Here is a 20,696-nt window from a genome sequence, read left to right on the forward strand (position 1 = left end):
ATTATGTGTAATAAGACTTAGACTTATTTGCTTGGAAAATTTCTGATGCTGAGCTGCCCAATGCCTGACAACATTAGTGCTGCTGTTAATAAATCAAGGCCTGCTCGTCCAGATCTATTGTTATGGTTAGTAAATATCTTTTGTTTATTGTAGGTCAGTATCTTCTCAGGTGGCTACATAGTATACTTTATACTTATTATTTGTTTTTCTGTGTTATTGTTAGTACTTCTGCACTGAAATGCAGTATGAATTGTTAAAACAGCCAATTTTTGCTTTTGGTTATGAACAAAGCTATAGCAGTGGTGGAAAAAAGAAGGTGGATGCCATGGGCCCATATTGTTAGGGCTGGCATGCTCTTGACTGGTTCTTTTAATAGTCCAAAACACAGAAGGCTATTTTCTTGATCCTCAACTTGGCCGGGGGCACCTACTGGGCCATTACCTAGAATGACAATTGAATTAGGTGCATCTCAGATTCTGAGTTTCGAACATATGGCTTGCACACCTGAACAACATACACACTTTCTGGTTAGCTGCAATGCTCATTCAAGTGCATTCATTTTGTATACCTACCACTTCCACCACCACCACCCCCTTAATATAGACTATTAAAATATTTGGTTATTTCCCTATTTGAATATCTGCTTTGGCCCTGACTCAGTTGAGTTGCCTAGTTTCGAGATGTATGTAAGTATGTATGTATGTATCTATCCATTTATTTGTGTATGTACGTATGTATGCAGTTATTCATTGTAATTATTAACTGGGGTAGTACACTGATCCAACAGCCTAACTTTACAGTCAACAACAGAAGTAAGAGTATCAAAACTGGAAACAAATCAAACCATTGTAGTGCAATCCCATAAGCAACAGTCAAGGAAACATACCTTCCCATAGCTTACTCATCATTATGTGTGCTGCTATTATCATCTCTGTCAGTTACTTTATATATTAATGTGGTTCCCATGGAGTATTCACTTTATGTACGTGTGTTGCATGATAATCAGCCAATAAGCACACTGCTGATTTAATTTTACTTATATTACTTAGCACAGGTTTTCATGGTGGCACTGTTGAATGCTTATTTATTGCTCCAAAACTAGAGTTTTTCAATTATCATAGTCTTACTAAAATATTCTGCCATTATCCTCCTAGGGAATCTTGGTTTATTATCTCTCCCCCTCTCTCTCCCTCACTCTTTCACTCTTTCTGTGAAGCGTGCAGCTGATTTTTATCTGTTATCAGTTTGCTTGTATGTCAAGCAGATTTTTTTTTCTGTTTGATGTTTCAGCTTTTTTGTGAGGGGGGGGAAGTGTCCCATGGAGTGGTCATTGTGTATATTACCAGAGTTTATATTTTCCCACGGTGCATTGGACCACATCTTAGTAGCTGTCTGTAATGCATTATAACTTGACCTCCCTAAACATGTCAAAGATGAAAAGTAAAGTTTCTGCTGTAATCACATTAGCACTGACAATTGTCTTCTTAATTTCATTCATTGGAATGAACTTTATATATAAGTACATGCTAAACACCAAGTAATTTCTGTTTTGAATCCCTGGTTACCTGAACTTTGTTTACCCTACATATCACTTCAGTCTCATTATTAGTGTTAACCAGACTCAAGAACAATTTATTTTTTGTATCCTAGTAAGTACAAAGTTTTTTTTCTCATTGCCTATCTTTCAGTGTTGAATGTTCACAAGGCAGTATGGTAGCTTGAGTAGCCCTACAAAATGTTCACTTTGATTTACATCATAAACAATATGCATGATAATGGGTGAACTATTAATCAGTCACAGATGATTAGTTAAACAATTCAGTTTTCATAATATTATTACACTCTTTATAAATTAGGCAGAACAGCATAATACTTTTTGATGCTTGATAAAAAATGTTTTCCAGTTTACTTCTTTGTTAACTTCTTCTGGAACCAGAGTTGTTTGTATTTTAATATGTACTTTTCCTGCAGTAGTCCAAAGGATTTTGAGTACCATCCCATGGTGACTGTCATATTTACTCTAGCAGTTTATTAACCCCAGAGTACCACCTTTTTTTATCTCGAATTCTAAATGTCTTGTCCATTTCTCTTCTATAGTAGTACTCATTTTACAAGTACATTGACACATTTGAGGTGTGTTCTATGTCCTGATAAGAGACTACTCTTTTGTGTAAAGAATGTGATGACTGGGACTCACAGAAAACTGCTTCTCACCTTTGCAGTGCTAAATATGAAATATACTAAAGCACAACACAGCATACAGCTGCTCAGATGTATATCAAAACTTGCATAGGACTGATACTCCAAGAAAAGGACTGCACAATAAATTAGTGACATAGCTCTCAACCTTCCATTTTCACAATGTGAAACATTACCTCTCACAATGTGAAACATTACCTCTCACAATGTGAAAGAAATGGGCAAAATGTGCAACACCAAATAAATGCTTGCTAACACCTTCATCTAGGAAGCTAATAGCATGAACCCACAAGACAATTCCAACCAAGAACAAGAACAGGAAACCTCATAGCTTCACACATTTATTCACAAACTTGAACGCTTTCATCCAGGTATCATGGACTTCACCGGAATAAAACAATCATCTCAAAACTTGTTTAATATTACAAAGTACAACCCCACACATTCAAAATAATCTATCACAAAACCTCACTAATAAAAAAGTCACATTGTTTAAGAGTTTCCCACCAAGTTACATTTAACTCTTGCAGTACTGATGCATAACTAAAACATATAGCAAGCTTTTAGTCTTAAGAAACTACTTAAAGAAACATGGTCATTAAGACGGGTATGTTACAGCATTACTTCATAAAATCCACTGTAATTCCAAATATTCTAGGTAATCTAATTCAGCCCCCCCCCCCCCCAGAACCAAAGCACTTTGGTCAATAATACAAAATTTAAATACATGCTATTTATTTTCACAAATATGTCTGAATAATGCATTTTAGTGTCCATTTTTCTGATGTCATAGAAATGCTGATATATTCAGTCTTTAAGAGCCCTTACAGTTTTTCCTGTATAGAAACAATTGCATGTCTGACATACAGCAGCATATACCACTCCTTTATAATAACAGTCGAGCCTTCCGGGGACATTTACCATCAAATATCCCCACAAATTTATTTTCTTGCATACCAAAATGTTACATCATTGTAAGTGCACATCCCACACGTAGGCATTTTTCCATCTTTGTGCTTCTTATTATTCTCCACCCTTTCAAGCAACTGCTTGAAGTTACTTTCTTTTTTTTATACACAATGTTTACTTTTTCTCCAACAATTTTTATATAATCTGTATCACTTCTAAAAAGATCCCAGTTTCTCCTTGTTATACTACTGATGGAATAAAAATCTTTATTGAACAGTACAATGGTTGACCTATTCCTACAATCTTTAACTTTATTGTCAGACTCATTACTTAATTCAGTGCTAGTCAGAAATGTGCCGACAACTGGTACATAAATACCACCACTTCTTTTTCTTTTTACTTCCCAAAGAATCTTGTCTACAAATGTCTCTGGGTAACCTCTTCTTCCTAACATACCCTTCAAGATGTCACATCGTTCAAAAAATAAATTGTTATCAGACGCCATTCTGGCTAACCGAACATACTGGCACTTAACCAGAGCCTTCTTTTGATGTAAGGGATAACAACTACCGAAGTGTAAGAAAGTGTTTGAGTATGTTAGTTTCCTATATAATGTAGACACAAATGTCTTATTGCTCCTATCCTTAAGAATAGTGACATCAAGATAATTAACTTTCTCATAATCCATATTCATTGTAAACTTTAAGAATGTTGTACAATTATTCAAATAATCATAAAATTGCAATAATCGCGACTCACTTCCTTTCCAAAAATTGCTATATCATCTAGAAATCTGCCATATATACTCCACTCTTTTTAAAACCTGATGTGAAAATACAAGTTTTCTCCCATTAGGCTAGAACAATGTTTGCAAAGATGTGGGCACATCTTGCCCCCATCGCTACCACTTTTACTTGTTTGTAAATCTGATTTTCAAAAATAAGAAAATTGTTTTCCAGAGTATTAACTGCACTCTTTGAAAAAACCTGGTGTTGGCACATAAACTCACAGAACATTTCCAAGCCTGTCTCTTGTGGAATTACAGAGAATAAATCACATACATCAATTGTAACTAAGATAAGTTCATACAAGTAAAACTCATTTTTAATTTTTGATAAAAAAATCCCAGGATTCCCTAAAAATATATTCATACCCAGTAAGAATGTCTTTAAGATGAAAATCAATATATTTTGCCATTGTAAAAGTAATAGAGCCTGCTGCATCCACTATAGGGCATGGGGGGGGGGGGGTCTTTAAAGTTTTTATGTATTTTTGGGATTCTAAACATAGTTGGAATCCGTGAGTGGTTCATAGACAGGTACTTATGCTCATCAATAGTAAACTCTTCATCGAGAACCATCTCATCCAAACTTAGTTTAACATTCCTATAGGCTATGTCTAATTCATTCCTTGATGCTTCCTCATAGGTATTAGTAAATAGTATGTTAAACATCCTGTCTATGTAATCGACCCCCGTCCATAACAACTAGCCCCCCCACCCTTCTCCGGTTTCATGATTCTTATAGTTTTATTTGATATAATCTCATTTAATAACCGTACCTCTTCCTTAGTTAAATTGCCACATCAGCACTTTTTTGCCTGTTGCTCACCCTGTAATTAGTTTATTTGAAAAGGTTTGTGAACAACAGGTTCATGATACTCTGAGAAGTAAATCAGATACTAGCATGTATGCAAGACAAAATAACTAATTTAAACACATCATCATGTGTATTCATTTTCTGTAAGATCTAGTTGGCAACTTGTCTTTTATGTAAGTAAATAACTCCTGCTAATGCATTCATCATGGGAATATAGTAGCCTATATGGAAGTTTAGGTAAAGAGGCATATGGTTTCAGACATTCGTGATATCATGGCAGGATTTTTAAACTCTGAGAAAAAAAGAGGGCCATTATTATCAATAATATAACAATATATTATTATTATCAATAAAATAAAATGCAAAAATAAGACACTTTGTGCATCAAAAGCATAACTTGATTTAGTATATGGTAATGAGAGCTCTCTATTGAACTGCCTGCTTTCAAAATGCTGAGTGCTGACACGCTGACAAAATAAGACCAAAAACACAAGAGAAGCTTGCATCTTGAACACTCTTCTCTTAAAATTTCTTTTTGGCAGGAGGGGCAAGCCCCCCTACACTCCCTGGACTTATAATTATACCAACACTGAGACTGCCATATCTTGGAGAAAAGGGAATATTCCAAGAAAGTACATCTTGGACTTAGCATATGTAAGTCTGATCTTTCAGCAATTCAGTCTCTGTATTACGGGACTCACTGTACAAGTCCTGACATTTCAAATGGTTCCAATGAGGAGGTTATATCTAGTCCTTAAACTTGCCCTAGAACATTTATTTATTTTATTTTATTTTACATTTCTTTACCAGGGAGGTCTGACTGGACAGAGCTGCCTATTTTCAGTGGAGGCCCGGGGAGAAAAGCTCCAAAACAATTGCTAACATAAGATATTTACATGAGCATCATGGTTTACACATTGTTATAAAAATATAGCAGGTAATAATATGTGATTGCATAAGATATTTACTTAAGCATAGTGGTTTAGACATACAATTAAAAGTATAGCAGGTAACAACATATGATTGTTGTTTATACAGTATGTTTAGTAGAGATAATCTTAAAGATGTACTGAAGATAAGACAAGAAGGAAAAAAAAACATGACCAATACATTTTCAGCAAGAGATAAGAGACATCGGCAAATGAATCAACACACTGCTGTTGCATTAGTCTGAGGTAAATGGAAGATTATAACAAACTGGAGAACCTAAGTATTTGTGAGAGGTCCATTTCAAGACATTTTCTGTGTGTATGAGAATTTAACAGCTAAGGACAGGATCACAACTATACATCTGATTTGAGGCAAGAATCCTTTGTAATTCTCCCATGAAGTTCCCTGTGGGTTTTGACATAGCTTATTAGATAAGTTATTCTATAGTTTATATACAACCGAAGTGAAATTTGGTGCAGCAGATACATTTAGAGTTTTAGATATCTGAGCAATGTATAGGGATTCTGATGTCAGATACTGTGTGTGTGTGTGTGTGTGTGTGTGTGTGTGTGTGTGTGTGTGTGTGTGTGTGTGTGTGTGTGTGTCTGTGTGTCTGTTTCTGTGTGTGTGTGTGTGGTGCTGAGTACCTTGTCAAAAAAAATATCCATACGGCTGGACAATTTAGGGGAAAATAAAGGATAAATCAACAACGCACTCGACCAATAAAGCAAGTGAAAGAGTGCTAGAGTAAAAGCTGAAGTCGAACGAGGTATATAAAATTATTTATTTAATCCACACCATGCAGCAGATATACTGCATAAACGCTTTTACACATCAAATTTGCGTTTTCGTAACGCTTTTACACAGCAAATTAATCAATAAAGGATAGACTGAACCATCCTAAACTGTGTAGTATTTCTGTAATTGTTAAATTTTAGATGTTTTATGTGGTTTACCTTCATTTAGTCGGGAGTCCTTTGTACAACACACCAAAGTGCGAAAGTACAATGGCAAGATTTGGGAATGTCGAATTCCATTGCTGTGAATTCAAATGAAGGAATGCCAGTGTGCATTCTCTCATTTGAATTTGGCATTCCGGGTGCAGAATGCACTATAGTGGGGATCGGAACATGTATCCTTTCCTTCACTGTAGTGTGATCTCGGAGTAAGTATATTAAAGTAGCAGGGGGTGTGGGGAGGGAGCATTAGGAAAAGTCTTCTATGTGTCAATGTTGTGTTGTAGTTCAGAAATGGTTGCATTGGATCTTCTACTGTTCCATTTTCGATATTTTAATTTGTACACATTCTCAAATTCGCTAAAATAAGTCACATAATAACATAATTGCATATTAAACATTCAACTAAATGAAGGTAAACCATTTTATTTCTTTTAAACAGAGGTGTAGCTATGATGGGGTGTAGAAGACAGCCACCCTGGATAGAAAGGGTTGGGGGAATAATCGGCTTCAGGGCATTACTGTCATTCTTGCATTTGCTGTCCGAACTGCAGCTCTGTAGCACTCCAAGTTTTCAGTGCATTACCAGCACTCATTTGCTGGTATTGCATTTATTGTATTTGTGGTTAGAACTGAAGCAGTGTAGAGCAACTTGTGCTGCATAAACTGTAGTAGCAGTTTGCTACAGTTCAAAAGGAGTGAATAGTGTTTTTTTTTTTGCTCCTCCACTGTTAAAGTGGGGAAGCTGGTATCAGATCAGGGGGTGGCACCAGGCACAAAAATAGCTAGCTATACCACTCTCCTTTTAAGAAGACACGTCTGAATTTTAATATCATTGAGTTATAACACCTATGAATTTTGCTCTTTTATCCAGCCCTAGAAAACTCTTTGTGAGGTAGTTGTAGAACATCACCACATTTTTATTCTGCCACCTGGTGTACCATGAGGATGTGCATGTTTTTATGCATCCCACGTTACACTAAATCTGTTCTCACTAGCAATCTGAAGAGACATGGTTGAATGCATTAATTCACATCATAACAGCATAACAAAACTGCTGTGCCATAAAGATAAGCTTTCTGGTCTGTCTGACTGTTGAAGAAATATGTGCTACTTTATATTGCTTAAACAGAATATTCTGTAATATGCTGCATGCTCCATTTGTCCTTTATAATGGCTTTTCAAAGTGTTCTTTGATTTTTTGGATTAAATTAAGCATGAATTACGTACTATGTTTTTTTCTTACATTCTAGAGAATTGAAAGGGTGGACTGGGGTGACAGTGCTGTTGTTAATGCTTTATTGTTGAATATTATCATTACTAAAGGGAAGTAATTTGTCTTATGTAGCAAGTACTCTGTTCATACTAGAATAATTCTACTTATTTCCTTGGGGTGCAGTGTTACATATTATTATGGCTAAGAGTGAGATAGACTGGATAAAGTGTTTTATAGTCATATGAGCTGATGTGAAAATTGTCTGAGTTATCATCAGTGGTATATATAAACTGATAGGGAAAGGTATAGATGGTATGAATATAGACATGAAATATGGAGTCATCTAGCTTGTTGGCAGGTTTAGGTGGATCAGGTAGATTTCCTGTCCACTCAGTAAGACTCTGCAGGGTACTCTGGGTGACTGAATCAAATAATGATGACCAGTTTATACTGTAGACTGGTTTGTAGGCAAAAGTGACTGTGCTGGAGATTGTAACTCTAGGAATTTGGGCTAGCTGACATCTAGAAAAGATATGGAATGATTTGTATGGACGTCAGGACCTGCTGCAAATCTGGCTGTTTTGTTATATGCTTGTTCAACTTTGCATTGGAGTGCAGAAACAGGGTCAACAGTTGGCAAGAGTGCATGAGCAGTGAGGCTTAGCAATGGCTAGCCTATGTTTATCTGTAAGGTAGGATTTTATCCTTATAAGTTTACCCAGTGTGGAGTTGTTTTGCTTTTTTACTGTATACTTTAAATTGTGAATGGCCCACCTAAAAATGTTCTCAGACCAGTGCACCCAGCCTGTTATCAAGTATAAGTAGAGGTAATTAAGTAAGTGAATAAATACAAAAATAAACAAATGGTTAGACCAAAAGGTTTTGTGGACTCCTGTTCTTTTATAGGAGTTGTCTAAATGATTGTGACTGAGTGTGAGCTGCTGTTAGAAGATGGTGCCACACTCGGTGCTAGCCAAGTGTGATAGTGTGAGTTATACAAGGAGGGGATATAGGGAAGAAGAACAATGATTTATCTTTGGAAGACTTGAGGTGAAGCCTTATACTATTTAATCATGTATGAATATTTGCTACATAGTAGTCTTGTACAAACTCCATGGTTGAAAGTTTACATGAGTTGTGCTTCCATTTTATTCTTTTGCCATGCTAACTGCATTTTTTTAGGGGGCAGAGTGGCACAGTGGTTAGCATTGCTGCCTCATAAAAAAGCTTTAAACTCCATTTTCCTTCTCAGCTGGTTTGCCTTATGTAAAGAGTTTGCATTTCATTCCTGTATTCCTGTGGGTTTTTGCTTGGCACTCTGGTTTCTTAATACATTCCAAAGATATACCCTGTATGAATCATTGATCATCCAAATGGCTACTAGACGTATATGGCATTTAATAATAAGTGTGTGTGCTCTGTGCTGCACTGGTATCCTATCTGGGATTAAATACCACTGAGTGCTGGGACAGGCTACTTCTCTCTCATTACACTAATTGGGATTCAATTGGTATTCAAAAATGAATAAATGCATTTTTATAGTTAATGGGATTGTTACAATTTTATGAATTAATTCATAAATTTGTAGCTTTTAAACGTCTTGAGTTTACTTAACAGTATAAGATATCTGCTCAGTTATTAAATGGTGCTATTTGTAAGGTGTATTGTTGTTATGCCCTTCCTCTTTCCTGCTCTAGTGGTACGGATCCTACCTTGCTGGAAGTTTTTATGTAAATGAACAATGAATGATGATTACATAAACTAAAAGAAGAATTAAATTATACGCATTTTAAAGCACAATAATATTTGGTAGCATACAATGCTTCTTTAAAAGGTATGAGTAAGATGGACTGCAGTAATAAGGCAGTTTTAAGACAGCATAATGCATGTAAACTGATTTTCAGGATGTACACAACTCATTTTTTTTCTTAAAAAAATGTGTGAATAAACAAAGCACATCAGCAGTTCAGTTTATGGGGCAGGAAGTACTGGTTTTCTAAGATATGTTTAAAGTTGTAGAAGGAATTTATGTGTGTTCTAACATGTGTTTGTTATTTTGCAGGGGTGCATTTTCTGAGGTCGTTCTGGCACAAAATAAAGCCACTGGAAAGCTTTATGCAGTTAAGTGTGTTCCAAAGAAAGCACTAAAGGGCAAGGAGAGCAGCATAGAAAATGAAATTGCAGTTCTCAGACGGTAAGAAAGGCATAGTGTTTTGCTAAGTAATCACTGCATTGCATTGTTCTGTACTGCACGTGTTACAGAGTCCAGGTCAGCTGCTAAAAAGACCATTTCAATGCATAATAAAAGCAGAATGCATTAGATCATGTTTCTTGCAGTGCCTGTAAATTATTTTCTCCTTTGATGGGCACTATTTTCTCCTTTCTGATTAACATAACATTGGATGAAAAGCAGAATTTACAGAGATAGAGTTGTGTCTTCCTAAGTCCACAGTTCTTGGCTTAAGTTGTCATCAGATGTACATGATGGATCTGTAGGAATGCTTAACTTTGTAGCAGGAAGAAATTTTAACATAACATTTTTAGGACTGGTTGAAGCAAGTTCGCAATTTGGTAAAAAACTGTCACACAGAAATGTAGCAAGGGCATGGTGAAGAAGGCAGCCACCTCAGTACTTCCAAAGATATACCAAGCAGCTTTCTACAGTTAAAAATAGGAGTCTTTTGTTTTTATTAATTTCTTTTGCTTTTCAACTGAAGACCTGGCTAGGGGGATGCCAGACTGGGAACAGACATCAGGTGTGAGATGAGCTAGTCAAAATGAATGAGTGATGACTTAGAAGGTCGACTTTATGCCAGGTTTTACTCATAATATAACTGACTGCACCCAATTAGAAGAAAAATAGTGTCTGTAAACTCAGGTGGTATTACTCAGAAAGACACTGTGCGTGCAAATAGCAGGCAGGAATTGTATTGGGAACCTGAAGCATGCCACATTTTGCAGGAGGATGAGAGTTCTAAAGTACTAGAATTATGCAGGATTAAGATGATGAGCTGTTAAAAATCTGCTTACTATAGTCCAGAGTTTGATTCCCTTAACCTCAGTTTGCCTACTGGGTGATAATGACCTACAGTTTTGCCACTGTAATGGGATACATGTGACCAGTGGGCTTATCTGATTAATAAGTAGAATAAAATCAAAAATAAAATCTGCCCTTACAGAGTTGCATGGTGATTGGATAAGACGTGACTCTGAGCATGCCATTTATTTAGCCAGTGTTCACAGTTTTTCTCTTAAAAGGGACATGTGGCCCAGGGGAATTATCCAGTTAATTAATAAAATAAAAATAAAAAATAAAACTCTGCCATTGTGGGCAACATTGCACTCGCATGAGGTTTCACTTTTTTGATGTCAGGGGTGAAACACCACAAGAAGGAGCTCTGTAAAGAAATCAGTCCAAAATGTGTCAAGCTAAGTTTTGTACTCCTGAAGATACTTTGCCATTTCTTTTTGTGTGTCAGCTATATAATGTACTAATTGCATTGTTCTTACATGGTGGTTAACTTAATTAACTGTAGCCTGATGTGTATCTAATCACCAACTCATACTGTAGTTTTTACTCCATCTACACTGACTGTGCTTATATTTGTATGCCAAATGAATATACATTGTTTTTATCTAGAAACATAGAACGTACAAGCTATATATAAGTGCTGCTGCTTTACTCATTAGACTGAAATATTTGTTACCTGTTTAGTTGGAGTCCTCCCATCCCTGTCCTTTCCTGTAAATAAACGTCTGCCAAAAGAGTCTTTGTTACCAAGCACTAAGCAGACCAGGCTAAAATAAATAAATAAAATGACTTCTTATCACAGAAGAACAAACATATTTTCATAAAGATCTGCCATTGCAGGGCAGCATGGATATAAGATGACACATGAGGCTGAGCAAAAAGAGATTTAATATGGTGCAGTATTTATGCTAGATATAGTATATATCATGGACTGAAGTAAGTTAAAAAATAAAAAAGACAGAGTGCACAAGTCCCTGGATAAAAAAGTGTCCAATCCTGGTATGCGCACTGGTGCCAGGACTGGAAAAAATGACAGTGTAGAATCCTCAAAATAAGGAAACATTCCTACAATTGGGCTAGTCCAGGCCCAGGGGTGTATGGACCCCTGTTATAGAAGAAACAATACTCCGCAAAAAAACACAAAAACTGACAGGTCGAAAAAGAGCCATAAAGATAATAGAGTGGCATATTAAAGGTAAGAAAGAAATTATGTATTGTTACTGTTATTCAAGAGGCCCAGAATCTCCAAATAGAAGATATTCAAAAAGATTAAGAGAGAAATTCGATGAAAGAAAAATACTTGCCCAAGAAAAACTGTCAAAAGCTTCAAATGGAAATTTGTGTTCATTAATACAACAGATCCATGAAAACATTGTATAGACCAAGAAACCTTGGGCCATTTGGTAAGAGAAGTGACTGAGGAAGTGCAAAAATATGAAGAGCAAAACCCAGAGATTTTGAAAGGTATAAAAAAAACGTGGATATGGGAAAGAAAGAGAGATCTGATATGCTACTATATTTATGCAAAGGAGAAAGCCAAACAATGTAATACAAAAAAAGCATCTTCAAAGATATTTGAAGAGAAATACAGGCAAAGGCACCCAGATATTAAACATTTTACAATACAAAAAATAAGATCACAAGAGGAGAATATAGAACAGGAAATTAGTAAAATAGAAGTTAAATAAATAGAAGCTGAAGTTATGGAATAATTGCGAAGTGAAAGATTTAGTGCAGAGATTCTAACACAGGTTATGCCACAGCATGATGGAACAATGAATCCCCAAAGAAAGGAGAAACAGGCGGAGTGTGAGACAACTGAAGAGGAAATAATGGACATGGGAAAGAAAACGAGATTTAATGTGGTGCGATATTTATGCAAAGGCAAATGCAAAACTAATCAATACAGGAAAATCAGCACCAAAACTATTTAAAGGAAAATACAGGCAAAGGCATCTGGATATGGAAAATGTCATAATATAAAAAATACGAAAACAAAAGGGGAAAGTAGAAAAGAGGAATAGTAATGGAGGAGTTAAAGAAATAGAAACGGAACTTGGATTTAGTGTAGAAAATCCAGCTCTGGTAATGTCACAGCATGATGGAAAAATGAGTCCCAAATTAAGGAGAAAAAAGTGGAATGGGAAGCATCTGATCACTTGCTACATGAAGATGCTCTGGAGCCTTTAGAAGGAAACCAGTGCAAAAGTTGGGTTGGAGCTGCACAGCAAGAGAAGGAGCAGGAAAAAGTGTTATCTCTGATGTAGTTAGTGTTGTTGAGTGATAAGCCAGCTGAGCTCTTGTATGAAAGAGCAACAGGTGAATATGTCACAGGAAGATGTTTTGAAACTTTCTGGAGAATGCCCAGAGGAAATGAAGAATAAAGAATGTGCCCTCAGTTTAGAAGAAACGATCTAAGGGAAGAGTTACTTGATTTAATGGAGGTGGACAGACATAAGAACATTGATGAAAGAAATAGATTATTGAAAGTCAATAACACCTAAAATGTTAAAAGTCTGATAAAACAAATGAACACAATAATCAATAAAATTAATAGAAATTCATGCGATATAACAGAACTAAATAGGATATATCACTGTGCAGCTAAATTTATAACAGATAAAGTCTTCTACAAAAATAAAGGGCAGTAAGGGAAAGAAAGGGAAGAAATTAAATGCCATCATACAAGTATCGAACAGAGAAAACTGTAAAGCAATTAAGACAAGAAGTGTCATTGTTAGAAGAGTACAGAAGAGGGAACAAATTATCAAAAATACTTAGAAAGACAGACATGATAAACACAAATCACAGTGTTAGCACAGACTAGGATCTATTGCACACAACTGGAAATAATAAACTAAAGAGATCAATACAGGCAGAAATACATAAAGAAAATGCACAAAATAAGCAACTCATTGATGGCCCACAAAGGTTTTATAAAGAATTGGGAAACAAAGCAAAAGGAATAGAAACACCACCAAAAAAGAAGACATAGACACATTTTGTAGAAATATATAGGAAGACCTCGTGGAACATAACAAAGATGCTGAATGGATAGAAGAAACAGTACAGGATATAACATGGGATCAAGTAACATCCAAAGAAATTGAAATAAAATTAAGAAAAGCTCCTAATTGGAAAACCCCAGGCCCAGATGCAGTGCCTAACTTCTAGCTATAAGTATTAACATCTTTACATGAAGATTTAGCCCTGAGTAAAAACTACTTGTATGCACACCCTGAGCAGACGCCAAACTGATTAACAACAGAAAAAATTATACTCCTCCTTAAGACTGAACCTGAAAAACTATAGACCAATAACTTGCCTTCCAACAATGTATAAACTATGTACTGGAATTGATGTCAGCAGGGTTTGAGTTTTCTTCTAGATGACTGTTATCATGGCAATAGAAGAAAAGGGTGACAAAAAGTCATTGTGGAACAAAGGATCATTTTTTTGGAAACAAAAGCTATAATAGCGAACTGTAAAAAGGGGAAAAATCTAAGTATGGAATGGATAGATTACAAAAAGCATTTGACAGCAGCTGACAATCAAGGATAAAGGAGTGCTTACAGATTTACTGCATACACCCTGCATTGATCAATTACTTTACAGTGACCATGAAACAGTGGCAAACCACTTTGCAGCTAAACCATGATAAAGAACAAATTATTATCACAGAAATAAAAATTCAAGGGGGATATTTCAGGGTTACTCTTTGTCACTGCTGTTGTTTTGTCTTGCGCTTAACCCGTTAAGCTGTAACGTAACAGATTAGGTCATTGTTGCAATTTGGCTCCCAGAAAACAGCAAAGTGTAAAGACGTCTCATCTTCTTTATGTGGATGATTTAAAGCTGTATATAGTTCATCAGAAGAGGAGTTTAAAGCATAATTGGAAGTGGGCAAAACATTTTCAGGTGTCATTTGGCCTTGATAAATGTGCAAAAGCAACATTTAAAGCATTAAAGCTGTAGCACCAAGAAAATATCAGTCTGGGACAGGAATGTAACATAAAGGAACTTGCGCAGGAGGGAGTGTATAAATATTTGGGAACTGATGGACAATAAAACATGAACAAATGAAAAAAAAAACTCATTAAGGAATATTTTAGAAGACTGAAATTAATACTAAAAATTGCCCCATAATCTAGGAACAAAGTCCAAACTATAAAAATATTTGCTGTTCCTGTTCTAACTTACAGTTTTGGTGTGACTGACTGGACCCAAAAGATATTGGAACAGTTTGACAGGAAAATATCAAATAATATGTAACAATCAATGTATACCAAGATTATATATTCCCATTTTGAAGGCGGTATGGGCCTCCTTGAAATTGATTACATGTACAGATCTGCAATTGTAGGACTGCATACATATCTGTTGACCTCACCAGATCCTAACACAGTGAAAATTTTAAAACAAAAAGAGAACAAATCTAAGATGTCTCTCCTGCTTAATTTAGCAGAAGCATGTCAGTGTTAAGCGAGAATGGAAACCAGAACAGAAATAGACAAAAAACAGATAGTAACTGAATATGCCAAAAAAACAAAAGAAATAATATAAGGAGAAAGATCAGATGAGAAGGCAAGAAGTGTGGAAAGGGCATATAGTTGCAAGCACAGAAAACTCCAGGAACAACCTAATGTCGATCAGGATTTGATGCAGAAATGGTTAAGGAAAGGTGAATTTGAACCAGGAGATGAAAAGTTAATGTTAACAGCCCAGAATACTGGCCTATGTTGTTGTGTCTTTTCGGCTTTTCCCAGTTAGGGGTCGCCACAGCGGAACTCCGGTCCGCTAATGATTGGTAGTTGAGTTTTACGTGTCAAGTTACCAGCCCTGACACACAGCCTTCAATGAAGGTACACCCATTCACGCATGTCTCCACGCAGAAGATGCTCTAGATGAGAATCGAACCGGACAACGTCTTACTGCGAGGCAACAACGATACCGCAGCACCACCACCGCGGTATGTACTCATTCAAAATCCATTGAACATGTGGGAGAAATAGACAAATGCAGGTTCTGTAAAACAGAACTGAAAACAGCCGGACATCTTGTTACTGGGTGTGATACACTAATGGCAGAGAGCCTGTATACTGAAAGGCATCATAATGTGCCAAAATTGTTGCTCTGGAGATTGTGCAGATATTAAAATGCTGAAGTAGCTGAGAATCACTGGAAGCATGAGCCACAAAGCATTATGGAGAATAGTGAAGTTTATATCACATGGGATTAACTATTATCAACAGTTCAAAAGTAGATGCAAGAAAACCAGATGTAGTAGACCAAAAATAGCATTGATCATTGAAATTGCTACACCAAGTGATTACAGTGTCTTATTTACAGATAGACACAAAGGGATCAAATACCAGTGAGGGCGATGTGGAAGAAGGATGCTCAGTTTCAACAGTAGTTGGAGCAATGGGTCTCATAAAAAAAGAATTTACAGTTTTATTTAGATATGTTACAGATACATGTAACACTATATTCATTGCAGGAGTCAGTTATGGACACATTGTGGGTGCTGCGAAGAGCACTTTTGGCTAACATCAAAGAGTGAAACAATACTAGTTTCACAAACTTTAATCATACTTTGGCTTAGGAATAGGGTCCATTCCCATCATGGTTTTAGAAACTCAAAGTTCTTGGAGAAATTAAACCATGCTGCATGAGTATAGGACAAGAAGTCAGAGTGCATTTTACTGAAACATCTTTAACCAAAAATAAATGATGTAGCATTTTGCTGAAACAGTCTCTTTCACAGCAATGAACAATTGTAATGTAGTTTATGAAAAAAATCTCTCACAACCCCCATGTCTGCTGTCTACACATCTCTAAGTTGCATAATCTCAAGGAAGAAGGAACGCTTAATATTTCCTCTTCTCTGAGTCTGTGTGACATCAGAACTGTCATATATAAGCAGTGGTGATGCAAAGCCAATGCTTTCTACATCAGAAGTGCATAGGATGTTGATTTCCTGCAAAAATTAATTCTGGGTGATATTTTTTGAAATGCACTCATTCACTGAAATACTATTTGGTCTGTATGATGATAAAGTTGTATTCAGTCCACTATCATTTAACTTGCTAAAGCTTTTCTGTGTTGTGCAACATGTGGAAGCTATAGAGTAGGGGCATTAAAAGCCACCCACCCACAGTTCAATGGCCAAGAGTTAGACATGCTCTCCTTCCTGATAAGAGGGATTAAATTTCAGGGACAGTCTGCATCAAAGCTCATAAGGGTCAAAGGTGATTAGTGCTGGCTTAAAAATGTATAGTTCAGTGATCACACTTTCAAACTAAGCTGGAAATTGAGACAAGCTATTAGAAAAGCAAAAGAGAGGGTCGACATTCAGACAGGGAACAGAAGTGACAGGAAAGTGAAGTAGAACTCAGCAGAATAACAAAGTTCTGCAGTGCATAACATCTGGAAAGAAAACAAGGAGCTGGAAGTAATGATGCAGAAGGTGTGGCACACATTTCTAGTACCATAGAAATGTGCCAGTGGGACAGAGCTGCCTGAGTATAGTCTGCTGAGGAATGACTGAAAAGTAAGGGATGGAGGAGATGGAATAGCAGTCTGTATAAAGACAGGCATTAATCTGTGGTCAGAGAGGAGGAAGAACAACACACTATGGGGGGGGGGCAAAGGACACATAAGTCAGAACCTAGATTAAGAGCACTGGTGACTAATTCAGAGGAGAGGGGTGATTGTTGCTAGATAATTACAGTGTATCATTTCCCAGACACATGAAATGAGGAGGATGAGAGACTGTGTCCAAGAATAAATGAGTAGGCTAGGGAGAAGAGGGAAGTATGGGTGAGAATATGCCAGGTGCAGACTGTGAAATTCCAGCTCTATTGTAGAGGGAGTGCCAGAATCAAATCAGGTCTTAGACCATTAGGGACTCAGTCAGCCATTGTAGAAGTGTATGAGAAACAACAGACTTCTAGATGTAGCCCTAACTAAGGCAGATGAATGATGGATGTCTGTATGACAACACTGTCATTCAACTTTAACCATGCTAGTATCTGGCTTAGAGTGGGGTGGAAGGGTAAGAATACAAAGTAAAAAAGAATGAGTCAATATTTTACAAGGTCTGTTATGCTGAATTTGAAGAGAAGATCCTATATTATTTTGGAGATTGGGACTAAACTGAAGAAAAACATTATGGGAATGTTTATGGATGGAGTTGTGACAACTGTGAACAACAGGAGAGGGCCAGTGTGGTTTCATATAAATGACAGTCCATGCAAAAGGTGATCAAGAGCCATAGGAAGCATAGCAATAAACTGCCTGAAGGGTAGCAAAGGTAGTCAGGGCAGCAAAGATGTGTAATAAATAGGGTCTATATTAGATAACTGAAAGAGCAAGTCCGTGAACACTCACATGAGCGAAAACGCCGGGAATCAAACTCCTTATTGTGGGGGGCTGCACCCCCCACACCCCCGCTAACTATATATTCCAACTCCGAGGTCAGACTACAGTGAGGAAAGGGCAAACATCCCACTCCTCACTGTACCCCGACCCCACAAACACCCTTTCAATTCCCAGCGTATTTGCTCATGTGAGCTTTCGCTGACTTGCTCTTTCGGTTATATAATATAGACCCAATAAATAGGACTTGGTGTACAAGAACAGGAAGAGGAACAAAATGTCTTTAGATATATAGCAGAAAGGAGAAAAAAAGTACAGAACTACCAATGGATGAGCAAAGATGAGAGGAAACTTAAGGAAGACTTAGATAAAGCAAAGGTTGTGAATGAATAGAAGAAACTGGAGAAGCTAAATCACTTTGCTTTTGAGACCAGAACAGATGGGAAGAAGTGATGTCATTGAACAATATCACAATGTGATGTTTAGGGATCATTCTTAAAATGAATGACAGAGGATGGAGGAGGGGGCAGAAGCAGCAGATTGCAATGACCAACATTTTTTAGGTTCTGTGGATATACATTTTATAGAGAATTTTATAGACCATGGTAGAGGATATGAGAGTTGATCAGAGGTGTAGCTAAACATTCTGGCACCCAAGGTCATTCCTCAAGCTGACAACCCCCTGAATATTAAGTTTATAACAAGAGGTTTACAACAGCTAACCAGGAGTGCAGAGCACTTCAGCCATTGCCAAAACAATTAATTTCTGAATGCTGATAATGAACGGAGCCATACATGGAGCATTAAACCATTCCCAGAAATCTTATACTTTCATTAGAAACTGAATGCCTGTACAAGTCAATAGAAGGAAAGCATTTTTTTTTGTTCCATTCCCATGACATTATGAATCAAGAGGAATCAATGGCCTACAAAGTAATATATTTGTATATTGTAATGGGTCACAACTTATCTATATTGGTTAATCTAAACATGATACCACTAATGGAGAAACTAAGTACAGTGCTCCACCACTAGAAGAAAGTAAATTTGCATTTCCTTTGATATATTCGGGTCATTAGGATGTTTGTTCTCCCGGGGTGTTATTTAACATTTAATGGACAAGCTAACCAAACCTTTACTTGCTAATCTTAATAAATGGAACTGTATGCTGATTATCCCCCTCACACCTGATGAATGGGTTTGTTGTTTAAATAGTTTAGCAAATAGAAGATGGCCAAGTTAACTAGATTTTCCTGTACTAAAGTCCTGCATTTGGGGCACATTACCCTTGCCAGGCAGTTTAGGTTATTTAGATACTTGAGAATAGTAAATGTTAGCATTGTGATTACTCCACGTCCCACTATTTACATTTACTCTGGGACTGCTCTAGAGTAAGGGAATATCATAACTGAGGACCATGTGGCTGTCTACGATTTTCAGTCAAAACTGTATGAACTGTTGCAGTCGATAGTACTTTCTAAATTCCAGTATAAACTGTAAATACTGGAATAATGATATTGATATGACAAAGTGGAATGAATATTGGATCATCTTTTAAACTGTTTTAAATTCCTGTTTGACATGGACATATCTTTGAATAACTGCTCTACAAATTCCCATATATGAAGACTCCTGAATCCCCTAAGTTTTGTAGGAATATATCATTTCTTTCTACATATTCAGTGCTTCTTACCATTTCAAATAAACCGACAATCAATTTCTAGATTTTACTAATATAAGGGAGAAGTGTACTTGCAGTAGGTGATAAAGAATAAATAACACCCCTGAGAGAACAAACATCCTAATGACCTGAATATATCAAAGGAAATGCAAATTTACTTTCTTCCAGTGGTGGAGCTCTTTACTTAGTTTCTCCATTAGTGGTATCATGTTTAGAATAACCAATGTAGACATGTTGTGACCCATTACAATACACAAATATATTACTTTGTAGGCCATTGATTCCTCTTGATTCATAATGTCATGGGAATGCAAACAGATCAATAAATCTAGATCAATCAATATATATCTTTATGTTTCTAATATATTGTTCTTTTGTCTCAGTATCTAATTGTATAGTGTTATTTTAGTTTTGGAACAGTGTTCAACTAGTGTAATGTATTTTATGACATTGTTAATAAAGATATTTCACTGGTTTGAGAAAAACTGAATGCCAGTAATAAAGATTGTGCCCCTATCATCTTGCACCCAGGGCATCTGCTGTCTTCACTCTACCTAGGTATGCCTCAGGAGTTGAGTGATCCATGGAGAAATCCAAGAGGGTGCTAGGCAGACAGAATATATGTGAGGGGGATGAAAGCAGTGAAAGGAATGTAGACTGTTAGAAAACCTTTATTTTCTTCCTCTGACCCCAGTCAAATGTAATATGTTTCATCTGAAAAATGGGAGTTGTCTGTGCTGTTTGAATAGTGAAGATGGGTTACACTGATCACATTAGTGAAAAAGTGCTAGAATAT

At 36.5% G+C, this 20,696-nt stretch overlaps 1 protein-coding gene across 1 annotated transcript in view; it reads left to right on the forward strand.

Annotated features, from left to right (window-relative positions):
• Positions 1–20,696, forward strand: part of CAMK1D (calcium/calmodulin dependent protein kinase ID) — a 2,521,771-nt gene that overhangs the window by 1,003,353 nt on the left and 1,497,722 nt on the right. The window contains exon 2 of the mRNA XM_044088260.1: positions 9,871–10,002. Within this exon, the coding sequence (XP_043944195.1) occupies positions 9,871–10,002 (132 nt within the window). The remainder of the gene's footprint in view (positions 1–9,870; positions 10,003–20,696) is intronic.

Source organism: Protopterus annectens, chromosome 11.part0 (assembly GCF_019279795.1).
Source record: "Protopterus annectens isolate FY-2018-M chromosome 11.part0, PAN1.0, whole genome shotgun sequence".
Lineage (NCBI taxonomy): Eukaryota > Metazoa > Chordata > Ceratodontiformes > Protopteridae > Protopterus > Protopterus annectens.